Source organism: Cuculus canorus, chromosome 3, assembly GCF_017976375.1.
Source record: "Cuculus canorus isolate bCucCan1 chromosome 3, bCucCan1.pri, whole genome shotgun sequence".
In the NCBI taxonomy this organism is placed as follows: Eukaryota; Metazoa; Chordata; class Aves; order Cuculiformes; family Cuculidae; genus Cuculus; species Cuculus canorus.
Window position 1 is genome coordinate 40,126,305 of NC_071403.1, and position 17,737 is coordinate 40,144,041.

At 40.3% G+C, this 17,737-nt stretch overlaps 1 protein-coding gene across 1 annotated transcript; it reads left to right on the plus strand.

Moving 5' to 3' along the window:
• Positions 1 to 2,088: 2,088 nt before the first annotated feature.
• Positions 2,089 to 13,838, plus strand: C3H6orf58 (chromosome 3 C6orf58 homolog). The gene is made up of 6 exons (XM_009562903.2): positions 2,089 to 2,410; positions 3,825 to 3,911; positions 9,231 to 9,415; positions 10,143 to 10,276; positions 10,726 to 10,964; positions 13,444 to 13,838. Exons 1-6 carry the CDS (start codon positions 2,089 to 2,091, stop codon positions 13,560 to 13,562), a joined length of 1,086 nt encoding a protein of 361 aa, XP_009561198.2. The 3' UTR covers positions 13,563 to 13,838.
• Positions 13,839 to 17,737: the final 3,899 nt, after the last annotated feature.

The following is a 17,737-nucleotide window of genomic DNA, read 5'->3' on the forward strand; positions in this document are numbered from 1 at the left end:
CATTCAGTGAGTGTAAAAATAACACCGTTACTCACTCCTTCATGTTCCCAACTAAAATCTCTGCCCTACTGTGATTATCATCTTTGTGTCTTTTATTTAATCAAATCATAGGTTTCCTACATCTACCTTGTGATAATGCCTCTCAGTATCCTTGATTTTCAGGTGAGCCTCACTGTCCGTTATCTCAGTTAGAGCCGTCTATACATATATAAAAGCAATACAGTTCTTGGCATGTATCCTCGGAACTATTTTATAGAACATATTGTTTCAGAAAAAAATCAAGTACATTTGAAAACATAGAGTAAGTAAAGACAATGATAATTTTATTTAGTCTAAAAGTATTTTTCTATGTCTGAAGCTAAACTTGTAGTTTTAACTCCCTCTACAGCCAATAAAGAGCAATACATTTTTCAATGGTGTATTTTAAATAAGTTACATACTGGATATCACAGAATCACAGAATCACAGAATCACAAGGTTGGAAAGGACCCATTGGATCATCGAGTCCAACCATTCCTAACACTCCCTAAACCATGTCCCTCAGCACTTCATCCACCCGTTCCTTAAACACCTCCAGGGAAGGCGACTCGACCACCTCCCTGGGCAGCCTGTTCCAGTACCCAATGACTCTTACTGTGAAGAATTTTTTTCTGATATCCAACCTGAACCTCCCCTGACGGAGCTTCAGGCCATTCCCTCTAGTCCTGTCCCCTGTCTGATATGCCTGATTCTCTGCTCTGGGTATAGAGCGACTCTACATAGCTGAGTTAATCTTTTAATATCCGCAGAAAGGTTAGATAAGTCCCACCCACAGAAACTAATGAAAGAGCAGTTTGATTATTGAAACCTCTGCAAGGCAGCATGATTACGAAAATATTCTCAGGTCTATGCTAATCTCTATTCTATTGAACACTAATTGTTTCTCAAAAACTTTTGGGTCTCTTTCTCATGAGTGGAGCCAAAAATAAAAAGTGAACATTGAAATGTCTACTATTTACCAGAAAATCTCCTTAATAGAGAAGATGGAGAAATTTTGAATTGAACTGTTACTTTCCTTTAGTTTTACTGTCAAAAGTTTGGAGCTGATTTTGAGTTGCTTGCGTTCAGTGTGTCACTTTAAGGTACTTTACACACACAAAGCCAAAACAAACCTTACAGAAATACTTCAAAGAAAATGGGCATTTGCAATTTTTCTCATGCAAAAGAAAGACTGCAGAGATAAGAAATGATGTGTTTGTTTGCTGAGTGCTCTTTTGTAACCTTTACTTATCTGACAAAAGGCAGCTGAAGGTTATATAGAAGTAGGTGAGGTGAAGGTAGCTGGGTAGTTACATTTTTGTTGGTGTGTAACTTCATCAGACACTGATTTTATCAGTGGAGAGGTGATTTTTATATTCCTCTTGGAGTCTACGAGATCACAGGGGTTTCATAGGAGAATAGGTCTTTGTAATCATTTTCATGCAAGACAGATACTAAAAATAGAGCTAGCCAGGTGTTGCATGGCCTGCAGTCAGGCTGGTTTGGCTACTTTCAGCACTTTTAAGATCTAAAGGTTGCAGGCAGTTGCCTCAAGGCCAAACGACAAAGGTGGCAAAGGCAGCACCTGCTGTGTGTCACTGCTGCTCCTTTGTTGGTGCCTGGAGCCCTCCTCAGTCATAACTTAACCCTGCCTTTGCCTATTTTGGGGTGAGCTCTGTGGCATTGTTGTCCCCTCTTTACTGATAGGAATGAGGCAGGGAAAGAGGAGGTGACAGCTAGTAAGAAATCCAGGAATAAAAAGATTGATGGCGCAACTATACAATCAGTTCTGTAGCACCTCAGCCTTTTGGGAGAGTTGTGGGCAGCACAGGTTTAGACATTTTTTGTTCAGACTGATCCCTTTTAAACATCTGCTGCTGCTACCCAGATCCCACAGTAAGGACCAAGCATTAATCACTACTTACTAATGTGGCAGCTCCAGGTCAGGGTCATTGGAAATAGGGAAGGGAGATGGATACCTCTGTGTCTGAGTCACCCTTTTCTGCCCAGCCCTCACCTTTCATGATAAAAGCCCTGCAGCCACAAACACCTGGGTCACAAACCTTCACAATGCAGCTCTACCTCAGCATACATGCTCTTCTAATAGTGACTGCTGCCCTGAGTCCAGTGACTGCCACAGCACAGAGTGAAAAAGATGCCACTAGAGAAGATGTCTATCCTCCTCTGTGGGACCTTGCCCCTGAAAACCTGCTGGATTTTCTAGTAAAGGACAACAAAATCGTCATCAATGCTTGGAACTATCAAGAGCGACTGGGAATGTATAAGAACTTGCTAAACTCTTCAGCCAAATATTTTACTGCCTTCGGATCCCAAAATCTAGGCAATATTCTCTGGGGATTACCATTGCAGCATGGGTGGCAATTTCATACAGGTATGAGTTATGTCTGTAAGCTACTGGAACAGCTAAGTGTTTACCAGACTCACTATGGACCATCCTTTCCAAGGTTTCTGCCTCACAAGCCCAAGACAGTGTAAATTTTAACATACTGAGTTAAGTTGCCGATTTGAAAGAGAAATGCTGAAATACCCTTGCCATGCGGAACAATAACTGCTAATAGGAAAAGGTATTGTTAAACACAGGACTGGTCAGAATTCTGTGGTTTAGATAGGCAATATTTCAGTTAGCTGAAAATCTTTGAAAAGATATTGCCCGTTGTTCCATTTTACAGTAGGTAGACTTTAGGTCCTCCACTCTTGCACTGCTGTTAAATTTTTAATTAATAGTCTTTTTTGTTTGTTAATAATATGGCCTTTTATTGGTGGTTTGAGTTTAATTTTTAATAGAGAGAGATGAAAGTCCACCTCTCCCTCTGAGAATTTGTCTCCATTTGTGATTTTTGATCAGTTTAGGAGTAGCCTCATTGTTTTCTAAGAATGTTTTTTACAAAAATCAAACTTTTTTCCATTTTCTGGGGGTTTTTTTTGCCATTGTTGAGGGGGTTGTTGGTGTTTTTGTTGTTTTGTTGGTTTTTTTTATTTTAATTATGTCCAAATTCTAATGGTTCTTCCTCCAAAAGCTGGTTGTTATCTGGGGCAGTCATTGCTTGTTGGCCACACCAGGGAAGCAGACACAGAAACATGTGCGAAAGGTCTTTTGAGGCTAAGGCTGCAATGTCTTATCAAGGGCTTTATCAGGTAACGTGTTCTCCCACAAAGAGCTTGCAGTGAATCTTTCCATTCAAAGCTTGCATTGACTTGCCTTGTTTTACCAACCAAGAGAGGTGCAAGAAAGGAATAATAACTAGTCAATGATGTTTCCAGGAATTTCTGCCTGGTGGTAAGCAGGTATAAGTAAATACGTCTGTCTGCCTGTTGCTTTTTTATTGGTTGTAATTTGTAGAATCGTCAGGCTATGGTTGGCTGAAGCTGTATGTTTGGAAGAAGCAGAGGTGCTGCACCTGATGGTGAAGGAAGGTTGCCAGCATTTAGTCACACCTAATGGAAAATTAAGTCAAAATGAGGAAAAGGAGGATAAGGAGGTAGAGTAAGTAAACTCCAAGCAGGCAACTAGCTGGCAAACAGAGAATAATGACAAGAATTTGCTTTGAGTTTAGAAAGCTTTTTCCTCTTTCCCTTCTTTATGTACAGGAAAAGAAAGAAAAAATGAAGAGGTTGGCTGGTGGAGCAAGAGAGTTGACCCAAAGTATGGCAGAGGCAGAGATGACTGTTCTGTTTCTCTGAGCAAAATTCTGCATCTGTACTCCTGTATTGTTTATTCATCTCAGTGGGATTTCTTGTATGAAAAACATTAAGAAGTATTTGGTGTATTATTTAATTTGATTCAGGCAGATTAGCAGATCCTTCCAGTGTGACTTCCTGTGGCTATGAAGATGGAGACCAACTGTGCATATCTGTAAGAAGCTGGTGGTCCTGTAAGTACACACTATTACACTGTTCATGTCCAAAATATGATTAGTTTCCCACAAAACAATTTAGAATCTTTCTTCCTCTGAAACTTCTATATTACAAAGTAATTTCAATGCTGCATAATTCTCTCAAAAACTTGCAGTAAGACATCTAAGTGTGACTAAGTAAATACAAATTTGCAGCCTTTAAAATGTTTACGTTACAAAAATACATGTAAAAGTGTGTGGGAAACACCATGACAAGTATCTGTTGTAGACATTTGTAGAAAATATGGTTTTCAATTACTCCAGAGCAGATTTTTCAGTTCAGATGGCAGTACTCTAAAACTAAAATTTAGTGTGAGAATATGAAACAGGAATCTTTGTAGATCTTGCATCACCCTTGGTAATACAAACCTGAGCACTTCTCTGCCTGCAGTTGCACCTCCACAACTTCACTGTGGTCAACAGGTTACAGAGAATGAAATAAAGGGGGACTTTTTGCCCATAATATCCAAATAACATCAATATCTTTTTTACACTGACAACAGTGATCCAACAGGCTTTCAATTATTCACCTAAAACTTAGTTAATGTTTTGACCTGGTGTACATGAGCTAAGAGGCAATTTCTGCTTGCTTTAATATTGGCTTTGGAGTTCTACTAGGCTGAAATTCTGTGTTTGTTTGGTTCTTTTCATTATTCTAATAACTAGCAACAAACTGAAGAGTGACAGAGAGAGAGAGAAGTGTAAAGATCTGAATTTCCAATGTCAATGCCAATGACGTTTTCAATGTTTTCCTTAATCAATGTCTCTAAAAATACAGATCCAGATAATTCAGTCTTACAAAAAAACAAGATATCAAAAATGCCTGGATACTTTTGATTTTTCAGGCCATTCAAAGGCCCGGTTGAACTGGAGGGATCAAATTACTACACTGTTTCTTTTAGCATGAGTCTCACAAGAATTTCATTTGTAAAGTGTATATCAGTTAGAATAATGAATCTATTCGTATTCAAGCAAATATCATGCATTGTAGGAGGCAGTGTGATCTTAAGGATGATGATATCAAACTTGGAACCACCATTAGGCAGTGCAGAGAAAAGGCAAAGTGACAAACTCTCCTGGAAGACCAACTGTGAGCTAACTCAGCCATATGTGCTGTTGTCATCACTCCTAGTAGATGTGACAGTGCACCTTATCCTCCCATGGGACATAAGGATAGGTCCACCATGTCCTTTGCCAAGATCACAGGACAAATAACAGCATGTAAGACAGGATACTATAACTAGATTTTTTTCAGACATAAATTAAAAATCAGTTATATCCTCTTCTAGCAAAGAGGTCTGCAGAAGAGGAAAGTAAGCAATCTGGAATGCTACGTGCAACTCAAGGGTATCCATTTATTGCTGCACAGGGCAGCACAATCAATAACACTTTCGACAACGGTAGAAAATGCACCCATACCTCAACGGTCTCTGCCTCAAAGAGCAAGAACACATGTATTTTGTTTCCTTCTGGCATTTTTTACAGCCAGTGTCTATATGGAAACAGATCCTTCAAATAATGATGTATAGACAGATTTCAACAGAGATCGTCTTACAAAGCATTTTTTTTCAGACACCATGAAAAAAAAATAAACAACTGTTAAATTTTCTCATTTGATTAATCAAAAATATTTAATGAATTAACATATACAAACCAAGTAGCTTATCCCAAACCAGTCCAAATAAAATTCCACAAACAGAATAACAGAATGACAAGATGGTTGGAGCTGGAAGGGAGCTCTGGAAATCATCTAGTCCAATGCCCCTGCTAAAGCAGGGTCACCTAAAGCAGGTCACACAGGACTGAGTCCAGAAGGAATCTGAATATCTCCAGACGAGGAGGTTCCTCAGCCTCTCTGGGTAGCCTATTCCAGTTCTGTGTCACACTCACAGTAAAGAAGTTTTTCCTCATGTTTATGTGGAACTTCCCATGGTCCTGTGTGTGCCCATTGCCCCTTGTCCTGTCAGAGGGCACCACTGAAAAGAGTCTGGCCCCACGCTCTTGATGTCCACCCTTTAGATATTTGTAAGTATTGATAAAATGCCTCTCAGTTTTAGGCTATAGAGACTCAAGTCTCTCAATCTCTCCTCACAAGAGATGCTTCAGTTCCCTTATCGTCTTTGTGGGCCTCCAGTAGTTCCATGTCTTTCTTGAGCTGGGGAGCCCAGAACTGGACACAATACTCCAGATTAGGCCTCACCAGAGCAGAGTAGGGGGGTGGCATAACGTCCCTCAACTCGCTAGCCACCCTCTTCTTGAGGTACCCCAAGAAACCATTGGCCTTCTTGGCCAAGAGGCCACTATGCTTGCTAATGGTCAGCTTGTTGTCCTTCTCTGCGGAGCTGCTTTCTACCAGATCAACCCCTAACCTATACTGGTGCAGGAGGTTATTTTTCCTGAGCTGCAGAACCCTACACTTGCCTTTGTTGAATTTCATTAGATTCCTCTCCACCCAACTTTCCAGCCTGTCCAGGTCTCGCTGAATGGCAGCACGGTCTTCTGGTGTATAAGCTGCACCTCCCAGTTTTGTATTTGCTGAGGGTACACCCTATTCTGTCATTCAGGTCCTTGGTCAATATATTGTATCAATCTGGGCCCAGGACCAGCTCCTGGGGAACACCACTGGCCACAGGCTTCCAAATAGATTCTACACTGCTGATCACAATCCTCTGAGCTCTGCCGTTCACCCAGTTCTCAATCAACCTCCCTGTCCACTCATCTAACCCATGCTTCCGAACCTTAGTTATAACGATGTCTTTTCTAAAAAGCACGGAGCCATCCATGACAGCATTCCAGTCATGTAAGCTATTCCACCACATCTCTGTAATTGCAATGAGATCATAGCCCTGTGACTGCACACAAATCTCTAGTTCTTCCTGTTTATTCCCCATGCTGCGTTTGTTGGTGTACAGGAATTTCAGAGAATTACTTGAGCTTTCAGGTTTTCCTGGAGGAGTGCAAGAGGATCCACTATAGTCATACATGCCCTTACATATATAGCTTGTATGTATACCGATGTTTAGGTCCATTTCCCAAAAGCTAAATGAACACATTATTAAAAAAAAAATCTCTTTTAATCTGATCTGCAGATAAAGGCAATATTTTTAGACTATTTCTTTTCTCAAATTGAAACTCTGCTCTTTTAGGAAGTCTGCCTTCTCTTTTTAAAGAAATGAAACTGACATGTTGAAGGGAAGAAAGACAAGACCAACTTATGGATTACAATCACCACTTACACCTAAAGGCAATAAAACGATGGATTTTTTTTTCTTTTTAAGGAAGTAAAAGGCCTTCTGAGTCCTCCAGTTTCAATTCTCCAGACTCACATTCTTTTTCCTCTACCACATTTTCCATCCATCACTTCCATCCCTCATTCCCTCAGCTTCCCTTCTGTCCTTTCACAAGTGCCCCTTTCCAACGGATCTGCTGGCAGGTGGTGGTGAGTGGCTCTGTCCCTTTCCTGCCACACAAGTGCTTGTTGTAGTGGATCTTTGAATAAAGCTCCTGGCTGTGAGCCAGCACTTACATGTATATTTCTTCAAGTGATCAAAGACATAAGCGTAGGGGAAAATTAAAATGTAAATTTAAAGTAAACTCAAAGCTCAATGTGATTCTCAGTCTAACTACAAAGTTCAGTTTCCCATCCCTGTGGGTGGCTAGAACTAGGTGCTTCATGGGAAGGTATCCGAAGCAGTACAAGTAACATCAGTCATTGTATAGCGCTGCACAAACAAGGGACCTTCTTGGAACAGAAGTCACCACGCTTACATTCTCAGTGTTTGCACTCCTGCACTTTACTCTTAGACACTGCAGGGTTGCATGTAACCAACTTTGTTGCTTCCAGAAAATGTATAAACTCAAACTTATTGCAGCAGGAACATGCAAAAAATCTTTCAGACTGCACATCTGTTATTGTTCTGAGGATGTTAAGTGGTTTTGGCTGGCCTTCCGGGCAGCCCTCTCTGGCATGAGTAGTTATATGAAGCCAGGAATGAGCTTAAACCAGAAACTCACATTTAGTATGCTCCAAGATGTATGAGACACTCCCTGCTTAAGAATTTCTGTACATTTGTGCCTAGTATTATATACAGTATGGTCCTTTTCTGTATTGTTTTCTGCCCTGTGAGTCCCCTAAGCAGGTACAAATATGTAGCCCGCTTAAAAGAATGTCCGTACTTTCTGATGTGAAATCTAGGTTTCAACATTTCTCGTGTAAAAGAGAGACCTAGCTTAGCAATCACTCCCAATGTGACACTGTCTTCTGGTTACTTGAGGCTTTTCCTTTGCTGCTCTGACTACTGGCCATACACTTCCTCCTGAATTTCCAGCCAAGCCCTCAAACAGGAGGCGAATCAATGGTTTCCCACAAGTAGGACTGGGATACATGGTAGGTAGTCATGTTTTAATGATTTTGGTCCTCACTGCTGAGACCGTATACAAATACCTATACAGTCCATGGCCTCGAGACCAAGCAGAAGCAAATGAATTCTCAGCACAACGGCTCAGGAAAACCCACCCAAGAGCTAGTCTCCAGGCTCTTTTTTGCTGAAAGTTATTAAACTTTATTTCTACAAAGAAGACACCATTCAGAGGAGTATTTAAAATCCTGCATTCAAATTAGGAACATCAAATAACCTCACAGGCACTCTCACTAGAGATGTTGTCCAGCACAGGTGAGAACTGAACCTGAGTTTCCTACATGCTGGATCTGACTTCCCCAACTTATAGATGAGCCCAGAGGAAGACTTTATCCTAAAATAAATCTGAACAAACAAACTGAGGTAATTTCCAAGAAGTTTTCAGTGGGCAAGACCTTTTTTAAAAGCAAAATTATTATTTTCCAGTAAAATATCACTTGTATTTGCCTTTTCCTCTCTTATATGACTAGGAGTGCAAAGAGTGTGTTTCTTTTAATGACTACAATATGCATGGACTACACCTTAGACTTTCTATACTTAGTTTGCAAGTAATATCTGAGAGACTTTTGATGTCCTGTCTGTGACAACCTATAAAGACATATTTTTTTTCAGTTGTTTGTCCTTTTCTGCAAATTGTAGGACACTCTCAGCTCATGCAAGGCTATAAAAGGACAATATATAAACGAAAATTAAAAATCATATCTAAACCAATACCGATATCTTCATTAGCGCATTCAGTACATGTGTCCCACTACTGAACACAGTTGTCAGTGGCAATTTTAAATGGTTGCATTTAGTATGGGAGAGCTTTCATTTCTCAATGCAATAATTTTTCATTTGCTTGTAGTTAATACTTCTACCTTTTTAATTATTGTTACAGGTATGAATTACTACCTGTCTGTCATACCGTTTCTGGGGGCAGTGGAGGCTGGCCTCTTTGGGCAGCTGCAGCACGAGATAGAAATACTGCCACCAGAGGAACGAAGAGCTGATTTCTGTTATAGTGTTGCTGACTGCTGGTCTCGCATTCCCAAGCTCATGGATGAGTGGAAGGCCTATTTTGAAGTAAATAATGTTATATTTTTTCATATTCTGTAGGAAATGATACCAGAATATTTATTTTTAAAATCACTAGTACTTTACTCGTAAGATTCAGAGATCTTGGCTTGCTTGATATAAAATATATATTTTATATATAAATATATAAAATATATAAAATAACAGTTTGATATAAAAGTAACAATCAGAAAAAATCATGTAAAGTGAGTCATCATGTAAAGCATCATGTAAAGTGAGTCAGAGATGAGAAGGTGAAGATTTTTACGGGTTATGGATTTTTGCCTTCCTTTAAGATAATTCTGTATTTTGGAGTCTGTCCCAAAAGGCTGTTTTGTTAAAAGTTATATTTGTATTCTTCCTATAATGCTTACTGTAGCAATGCAAGATAAGCATGTGAGATAGCGCATTACCCTTGAAAAATGGCCTTGCATTGCTTTTATAGGCTTCATTTATTCCTTTACACATCTAAAAAACTCAAAACACTGAAACTTCATTCAGAAGTACAGTTATTTATGCAAGTATTCTCTTTCCTCCTTATTCAGCTGTTCCCTACTCCCAAAGATGACAATATTTCTTACTTCATAGATTCAATAATTTTAATAGATAGACTGCTATATTCAACATTTTTGTTAGTAGTCAAAAAACTTACTATTTTGTGAGGTATGTGCACAAGTCTGAAAAGCGTGTTGAGTTTAAACCGCCCACCCCCCATTTATCTTTTCTCTTCCTGCAGTACCTGCTGGCTACAGAACACGAAACTGGGAAGTCTGCAACCTTTTCCTCCTTCAAACTGGATGATGCCCTCCAACTCATGTGGAAGGCACACGTTAGCTCCATTGCTTATGCACTGCCCAAATTCCAGGACAGGTACGGAGATGAGAGAGGTGGCCAAGGGGGCTTTTCCCACCTGCATGCTTCTTTGGAACGATAGTATCCCAGCAATGTCCACATGAGCTTTCTTCCTTCAGGCCTCTACACTTTAGGCTGTACTCTTCCTTATGCCCTCTCAGAGCACGAGATGACCAATGAGACATGGCTGCCCAGACTTCAAAGGGTGGGCAGTCTTAGCTTAACATGAGATGCTGATTCCTCTCTGAGAGCCAAAACCAGAGTCAAGAGCTGTGTTTGATCTGAGCACAGTGAGTTATACCAGGAAAAACGAGGTGTAATAGGATAAAGGACGCTTTAAGTCACTGTGGCACAGAGAACACTCAGGATTTTATACTGAATGAAACACATTCAGTATAAATGGTCAACTGATGTGTTTTACATGGAATTTCAATTATCTCTTACATTTTTATTTTGATCTCTTTCAGCTTAAAATATCTCTCTGATCCAGAAGCAAATTTTGGTGAAGACTGGGCTAACGCTGTAGATTTCATTGCAGCCACACACTTCTATACAGATTTACAGAACACAAACAACTTCCAGGTTTTCCTGCCTCAGAGGATGCTTGTTGAAGCCGATGTCCTTCCATCCATTAGTGACTTCAGTCCACAGCAAAATAAAGTCCTGGTTTCACTGAGAGCTCTTCACAAAGCAAATCAACTAACAGGTAGGAGCCCAACTAACAAATGTCTGTAGTCCCTAGATATTTAATCTTGTCCTCTCTTTCTATATTTTTCTCTAAATAAACACAGTGATATTTTTTAATATATGATAGTATAAACATTTCCCAGAGACCAACAATAAAACGGTACAGCTAAAAATGCAACCTTAAGTAAACAGCACACCAGAGAGCAAATGCAGTGATAGGATAACACTGATGACATGCAGTGAGGATTTCACGTGAGGCAAATGCATTGTTTGTTGGAATGATGATGATCTTACTTCTTTTTCTCCATTTTTCACAAGAACTTTAAAAACACAATTCCTTTTTTGTGTTTCACTAGTTACTGCTGAAATCATTCAAGATTTAAGCAAAGTTATCTAATCAGTTAAGATCCATACAAAAGAAACAATAGGCAAATGATAATGAACAGTCGGTGTGTCCACAAGTGCTCTGGTTTTGGTTTTTGCCTCAGTCTTTGGTCTAACAATGAACATTCAGACTGTTGCAGTAAAACATCATCTGCCCCAGCAAAACTCTATTCTTAACAATGCTGGACTTCTACTAAGTTGTGCATCACCATCCAGCGGTGAGACACAGAATTACAACCTTCTGAGGCTTCAGTTCCTTTGTAGGTATTGCTGAGTTGGATTACAGAAAGTTACTATAAATCTTTAAATGAAAATACAATATAAAATTACACTGTAAAACTAATATACAGAGCTATGGCATTTGTTTTGTGATCTTCTTCTTCTGTATATATGTTTCAGTGAAAATTCTCACACTAGTTGTATTTATAGCTGAAAAAAGGTATGTAACTAACCTATTCAGAAAGAGTGTTTTCAATACAGAGTCTTCTCTCACCCAACCTACTTACTACCAGAGGTGCCTCATAGCCTATGACATAGATCAGAGTTTCTTGACCTACCTCCAGGAGAGAAGAGAGGCACAGCAAGGAGAAGCAACCCCCAAGGTAGCAGGGAGGGAGCAGAGCACCAGGGCAATAAAGGAGATAAGAGCAGAGCTGGAAGGAGAGAGGAAAAGAAGCTTGGGAACTGAAGAAAGTAGGAGGAAGGAAATAGAGAGACGAAGAATTTTCATGCAAGTGCAACCATAATGAAGTCCGTAGCTGAAATCCCTTGTTTTGCAAGTGGGAGATTTCCCTGACTCTGCTTTGAAGGGACAGCTTTGCTGAGAGCTAAATACCTGGTAACTCAGCTGCTTTGCAGACCATAAAAGAAGCTTTAAACTAAATTTGACTTGGTTCTGGATCCACAGATTTGACAGTGATGTAAGACACTAGATCTTATTGCTACAAAACCCAGATGACATATACTGTTTTTGTAGAGTTGTATTCCTTAAACTTTTAAATACATCCTGTGACACGTAGAGTCGTCTTCTGCTGCTGCAACTTTTATCAGCAGACAGAGGGTCTCAGTACCTCTTAGGACAGGATCCTGTTCAACTCAGAGTGAGGTCTGATTTCTGGGTTCAGAGTTTGGTTATTCTTTATTTTCCTTTAGTTTGGTTATTCTTTATTTTCCTTTAGTTGCCTCTGCCAGTCCAGAAGTGATCTGCATTGAGAAAGTTCTGAGCTACCTCTGAAGCTTCTACACTCATGAACAGTCAGAAACTTTACTTTTTATGCTCTGCCACTCAACAACGTCTGAAGGCAGAACAGCAGATGCCTTGAGAACATTTCTGCTGTCCTTACCTTTTCTGCATTCCTCCTGCTGCCCTTCTAGGCAAGAGGACCATTTGCTTCCTTCACTTCTTAGCCTCTCATTTCCCTCATACAACACTGTGCAAATTCAATTCTTCACTGTTGCCAGTTTTATCAAAAAACCACAAACAAAACAACAAGTTTTGCAGGAGAATAAGCTCCTCTTGGTTTTCTAGTACACTTTTTTTGCCTTCAAATTTCTTCAGTGGACCCTTTACCCACTATAAAGATCAGAACTGAGAAGAGTGAGGAGCAGGCAATGATTATCCTGCAAACTGGTGCTTATGTTGGACTGGTTAAGCATGCTTCTTAGAGAGCCACTATTCATTGCTTGGATGAAAGTATTAGGGTTTGCTTCTTTTACTTGAGGCCTTAGCTGGCACAAGTACAAATTCTTGGTTGCTTTAGAGTGAAACCAATCACAGTTACCACGCCACTGCTTCATAAGCCATGAAACTATGTGCAACTGCAGAAAATACCTTAACATGCTGTTCAATCATTTTGACTTGCAACATTGGTGGCAAGGGAATAAGCCCAGCTGTCTGTCAATACAAAGGACCCTGAGCTGAATGAATAGCCTGTGTCTCCTCACCATTTGTAGGCAATTATTACCCTGTCGCTTGCTCCAGCTTTGTCTACATTTCACTGTTCACAGGAGAGTGGTGGGTGCTTGTTGCCAGACACGTGCTTCGTCTCTTGTGTGCCACAAGCTGCGCGTGTTCCACGTTAATTTGACAATGTCACATTGTCTTTCTTTCCAAGGAGGATTGCTGCTGAAGATCTGGCGAAAGGCTATGTCTACTGAAGCAGGAAGACAAATGGGCCGAAAACTGATTGAAGGCTTGGCTTCAAGCCAGATGCTTGACCCAGTGGGAGTATAAGGAAGGAGTGGATTTACCAGTGTCCAGTTTCTTGAGAAAATGCAGTTCCAACAATGATTGATTTAATCTTTTAGCAGATATGTCTGGCAATCCGGCCTTGGTAATTTCTTACTACAGGATTTCCTGAATATCCGTGTGTGTATCTCTCTCATACTGAATCAATATTTTTATCTTTTATTTTTCCAATTAGCTCATTTGTTTAATTCATTTCCTCATAAATAAAATGCCTCACAGAAAATCTTACTTATTAATTTTTTTGATTTTATAAATAATGTATCATTACTGGAGACAAAATTAAATAAAAGCAAATTATATTCTGATTCAGACTGGGTTTTTCCCTGTATACAGGGATCTCAATGGATATTTAATCACTCATGTCCTTGATGGTCTAACAGATGACCATCCAAAACTTTTCTTTGAAGTTCTGATCCAAAACATATTCCCCAACTGTTTCCCACCAAAGCTGTTATTTTGCCGACAAGCTGCAATCAAATTTGAAGTTTCCGGGCTTTTCAGATTAAATACTTCAGTACAGATGGATCTCCTTGATATTCTGCTTTGCAGCACTTGCTTTGTAGCAAGTACATTCCTTCCAGCAGTGTAGTACTGTGGAGCCAGTCCTTAGAAGTCCTGAAGCAAATGAGCTTATTCTGTAGCAGCTCTTACATGTCTGACAGGGATTTCTGAATTTGATTCATTTCACCTACCTCAAAAGAACATTGATCTGTCTATCCATTTATAGATAGACAGTAGTTTCTATAGCCACAAGTTGGTTTTTTTTACCTCTGTGTGTAACCCGTCTTGTTGCAAGGTGTCATAGGTTAGATTTGATTACTGAGGAAGAGATGTGTTCATACTGTGTCCTTCCAGCACCTGGCACACTCAGACCCAGGCATTAATCCTGATCCTCTGGGTGATAATGTATATTGGGAATTAATTATAATAACTCAACATCAGAAATTGTGGGGAAGTAGGACAGGGATCCTTCAGACAGCCAGGGCTTGAAGCTTCTTGGGAAATCTGATAACTTAGATCATCCATCTGTATGAAAACTTCCCTCAGAAAGTAGGCATGGCCAGAGCCACCTTTTCATGTAAGAGAGCAGAGAATGGCAATACAGCCACTGCCTGCTGCATCCTGTCAGATTACAGGTTGTGCTACGCCATAGTTAAACATGACACAAATCTTAGACTCATAAGTCAAAAAAGGGAAAGCAGCTTTCCTTTGCCACCGTTTTAGCTCTGCCCCATACCCCTTACTTGGAAGGAGTGATGTATGTGCTGCTCCCTCTTCTGCCAGAGCACAGGGTTTCACTCTGATGCACTCACAAACCATATTTCATTTGTAGCCGTTCCAGCGATAGCCTTCCTGACAACACCTACAGCAGTCAAAGATTTTCCACCCACGGACGTTACGGGTGAGATTGGGACTCCCAACTTTTCCCACAGCACCAGATTGACTGAAAGAAGTTGTGCAAGGGCCCTTCCATCAGGGAAAATCCAGCAGGCATCACAGCCTGAAAGGCAATGCTGTGCCTGGGAGCACTTTCCATAGGGAATGGCCAGCCACTGTGTGCGTACTGGGCACAAGCCCTCAATATCCCCTTGTGCTGATAGTCCAGCTCCTAGGCAGCAGGAGAAACATCAGCTCCTTGGAAATTTCCATGCCTCCTTAATGATCAGCCACATACCAGTAAATGGATGAAAAGAACATTATTTGCATCTTTCCATGCCACTTAATCCCAGTTTGATTTGTCTTTTCTCCCTGAATTTGCACGATATTTGCAGTGTAAATCAAGAGATAATTATCAAGACACGGAGTAGTTAAACACTATTCTGTCCTTTAATGTCCCAGGACAAAGGTTTTAATTATTCATTGTCATTTTATGGATAAACTCTTAATATACCATCATTAGCTAACAATTTTCAAAGGAAATACATTAATGAGGTCTAAGAAAATGTGGGAGTTTTTACCTTAATTACCTGGTTCATAGATCAGAGTAATTAGATTCCAACAGACTTTAGGTGTGATCTGAAAGTAATTACCGCAGCTGCCAGCTGTTAAAATATTAAGTTAATTGTGCTCCAAAAAAGTTTTTTGGAGAAAAAAAAGATGACCTTTTCTGTGGTAAACTTAGATTAAAGGTGTACTTTGAGGAAACAGAAAAAGCCTTTAATAGAAAAAGGGAAAACAAACTTACAAGTTGCAAACTGCTGCAGTTGAGGGGATATTTGTAACACATTTTAAAAAAAAATCAAATATCTCCTTTTGTGAATTTATGATAACATTAGGAAATACTTCAGTATTTTGAAAAATCTTTCTTAACACAGCATCAGGCATATATATATTTCAGACACATTTACCTAATCCAGCATGCCAACCAGTCAGGCAAAGGCTTTGGCAACTGCTCCAGCAATTGCGCTTTGGAGGTTGCTGCACGTATTAAAGTGTTGACAAAACATGGGATGATGAATTCTTACAACTAGAGCAGATCTGGATATCTTGGAATATAAAAGATACATGCTAGTAAGAAAATAGACAGGTATCAGAAACTAAACTGAGAGAAAAGTATCAAGAGAAGGCAGTACAAGTATCGCAAGATGTCTCTGGAGAGGGATGGGAGAGCACTGAAGGAGTCTTCTAGCTAGTTAAAGCTAGCAAAAGCTGACAACTACCAAAGCAAGGGTTTGCCCAGCAAAGTGCAAAAGGGTTTTTTTAGTCAACACTAGTCTGGATTTTTCAGCCTTGTTCTCATGCCTTTTACAGGTGTAATCTTTTTTTGCTGACGACTGCTTGACATTAAGTAGTTTCTGTTCAACAGAGATGCTGTTAGAAGAAAGCATAAACACTACCTTCTGCAGCACCAGAAAGTCAAGTTAAACTTCTGTACACATTTGCAAATAGCAGGCCTAAGGGGATTGAAACAAACAACATTAGTGAGAGGAGGAGGGAAGGTTAGCAAAGGATACAAGATAAAAAAAGAAACTGGGAGAGCAAAAATCCACCAGAAAAGAACCTGACCTTCCTCAGATCTTGGGCAGTAGTTCTGAGCCTTGCTCCCCTCCTGCAGCTCTGCAGAGCTGATGGGGAACTGCCACCTTCCTCTCTCGAGTCTACTTTACTTACATCCAAGGACATGCAGGCTCATTTTAGGGAGGTCAGCTCCTTGTTTCTGAGAGATGTGGAGTTTTCAGCGCCGTTCCCACAGGAGCAGGTTTTCTGAGGAACTGTCAGAAATTAGGTTCTAATTTTTGCACATGAGTTTGCAACTGGGAGCACAGCTGCTATGAAATGGATCTGTGCTTTACCAAACATTCTCCTGAACTGTTGCATAAACAGGTGCGTGTAAGGGCCGACCTCTTCAGCAATGTCCCTTTTTTTGTCCAGGAAGGGGAATGGCACTCCTCTGCTCTAGGAAAAGTACCTCTCTCTTCACAGAGCTGTAAGCAGGTATCAGCAGTCAATTCTTTAGCTTTCTTAGGTATTAAGACATAAAACTTAGAGGGACACAAAGGAGTTGTTAGCAAAAATGCAGAAACTCCTCCCCTTTTTCTTCTCCAAGTGGGAACTGGATTCTTGGGTTTCTTCTTCTTTATGATCCCTAATCTCTGCAGAATTACTTGGGCTCTCTTCCTTTGCAGCCTATGCCTCTAATGCATAAGTGCTTTTTGCTGGTGGGAAAAAGTACCGTCCTGTACACCTGCAAAGAACAGAAGGAGAGTAAAGACATTCTTGCCCAGGGCAGCCTTTAACCTGTCAGCTTGGAAATTCTGCAGGGAAGTGGAAGGTGTTGATTTGGACCCTCCCAGATAGAAAACAAAACTGAACCTGGCTGAAGTACTTTAACTGTTTGTGCACAACATTAAAAAAGGCCCACATTTCCCAAAAGCAAATTTCTCAGCTTTTTTTTCAGACCAAGGCATGTTGCCAGCTCCTCCTTGGCAGCGTGTTGTGAGCTGTGGGCCTCCAGTTCTCACTACTGAAGGCGGTGAGATTCAAAATGATACACCTCTACAACATTTCCCTCACTCTAACCTCGATGGCTCCAGAGGGAGCAGGTTCTCTTTTTTTCCTGATCCCACGCTGAGTCTTCATATATAAAGCGCAAAGAGCTGGCACCTGAAAAAGTTCTGATATTTACTTCGGTTTAATTTTTGACGAAAAATTCCAGCTTG

Bases quoted from the DNA above. Each gene is read 5' to 3' on its own strand.
- C3H6orf58 (XM_009562903.2), top strand. From the start codon at position 2,089: ATGCAGCTCTACCTCAGCATACATGCTCTTCTAATAGTGACTGCTGCC. The intron at 9,416-10,142 runs GTAAATAATGTT...CTCTTCCTGCAG, and splicing joins AGTGGAAGGCCTATTTTGAA to TACCTGCTGGCTACAGAACA. The intron at 10,277-10,725 runs GTACGGAGATGA...GATCTCTTTCAG, and splicing joins CTGCCCAAATTCCAGGACAG to CTTAAAATATCTCTCTGATC.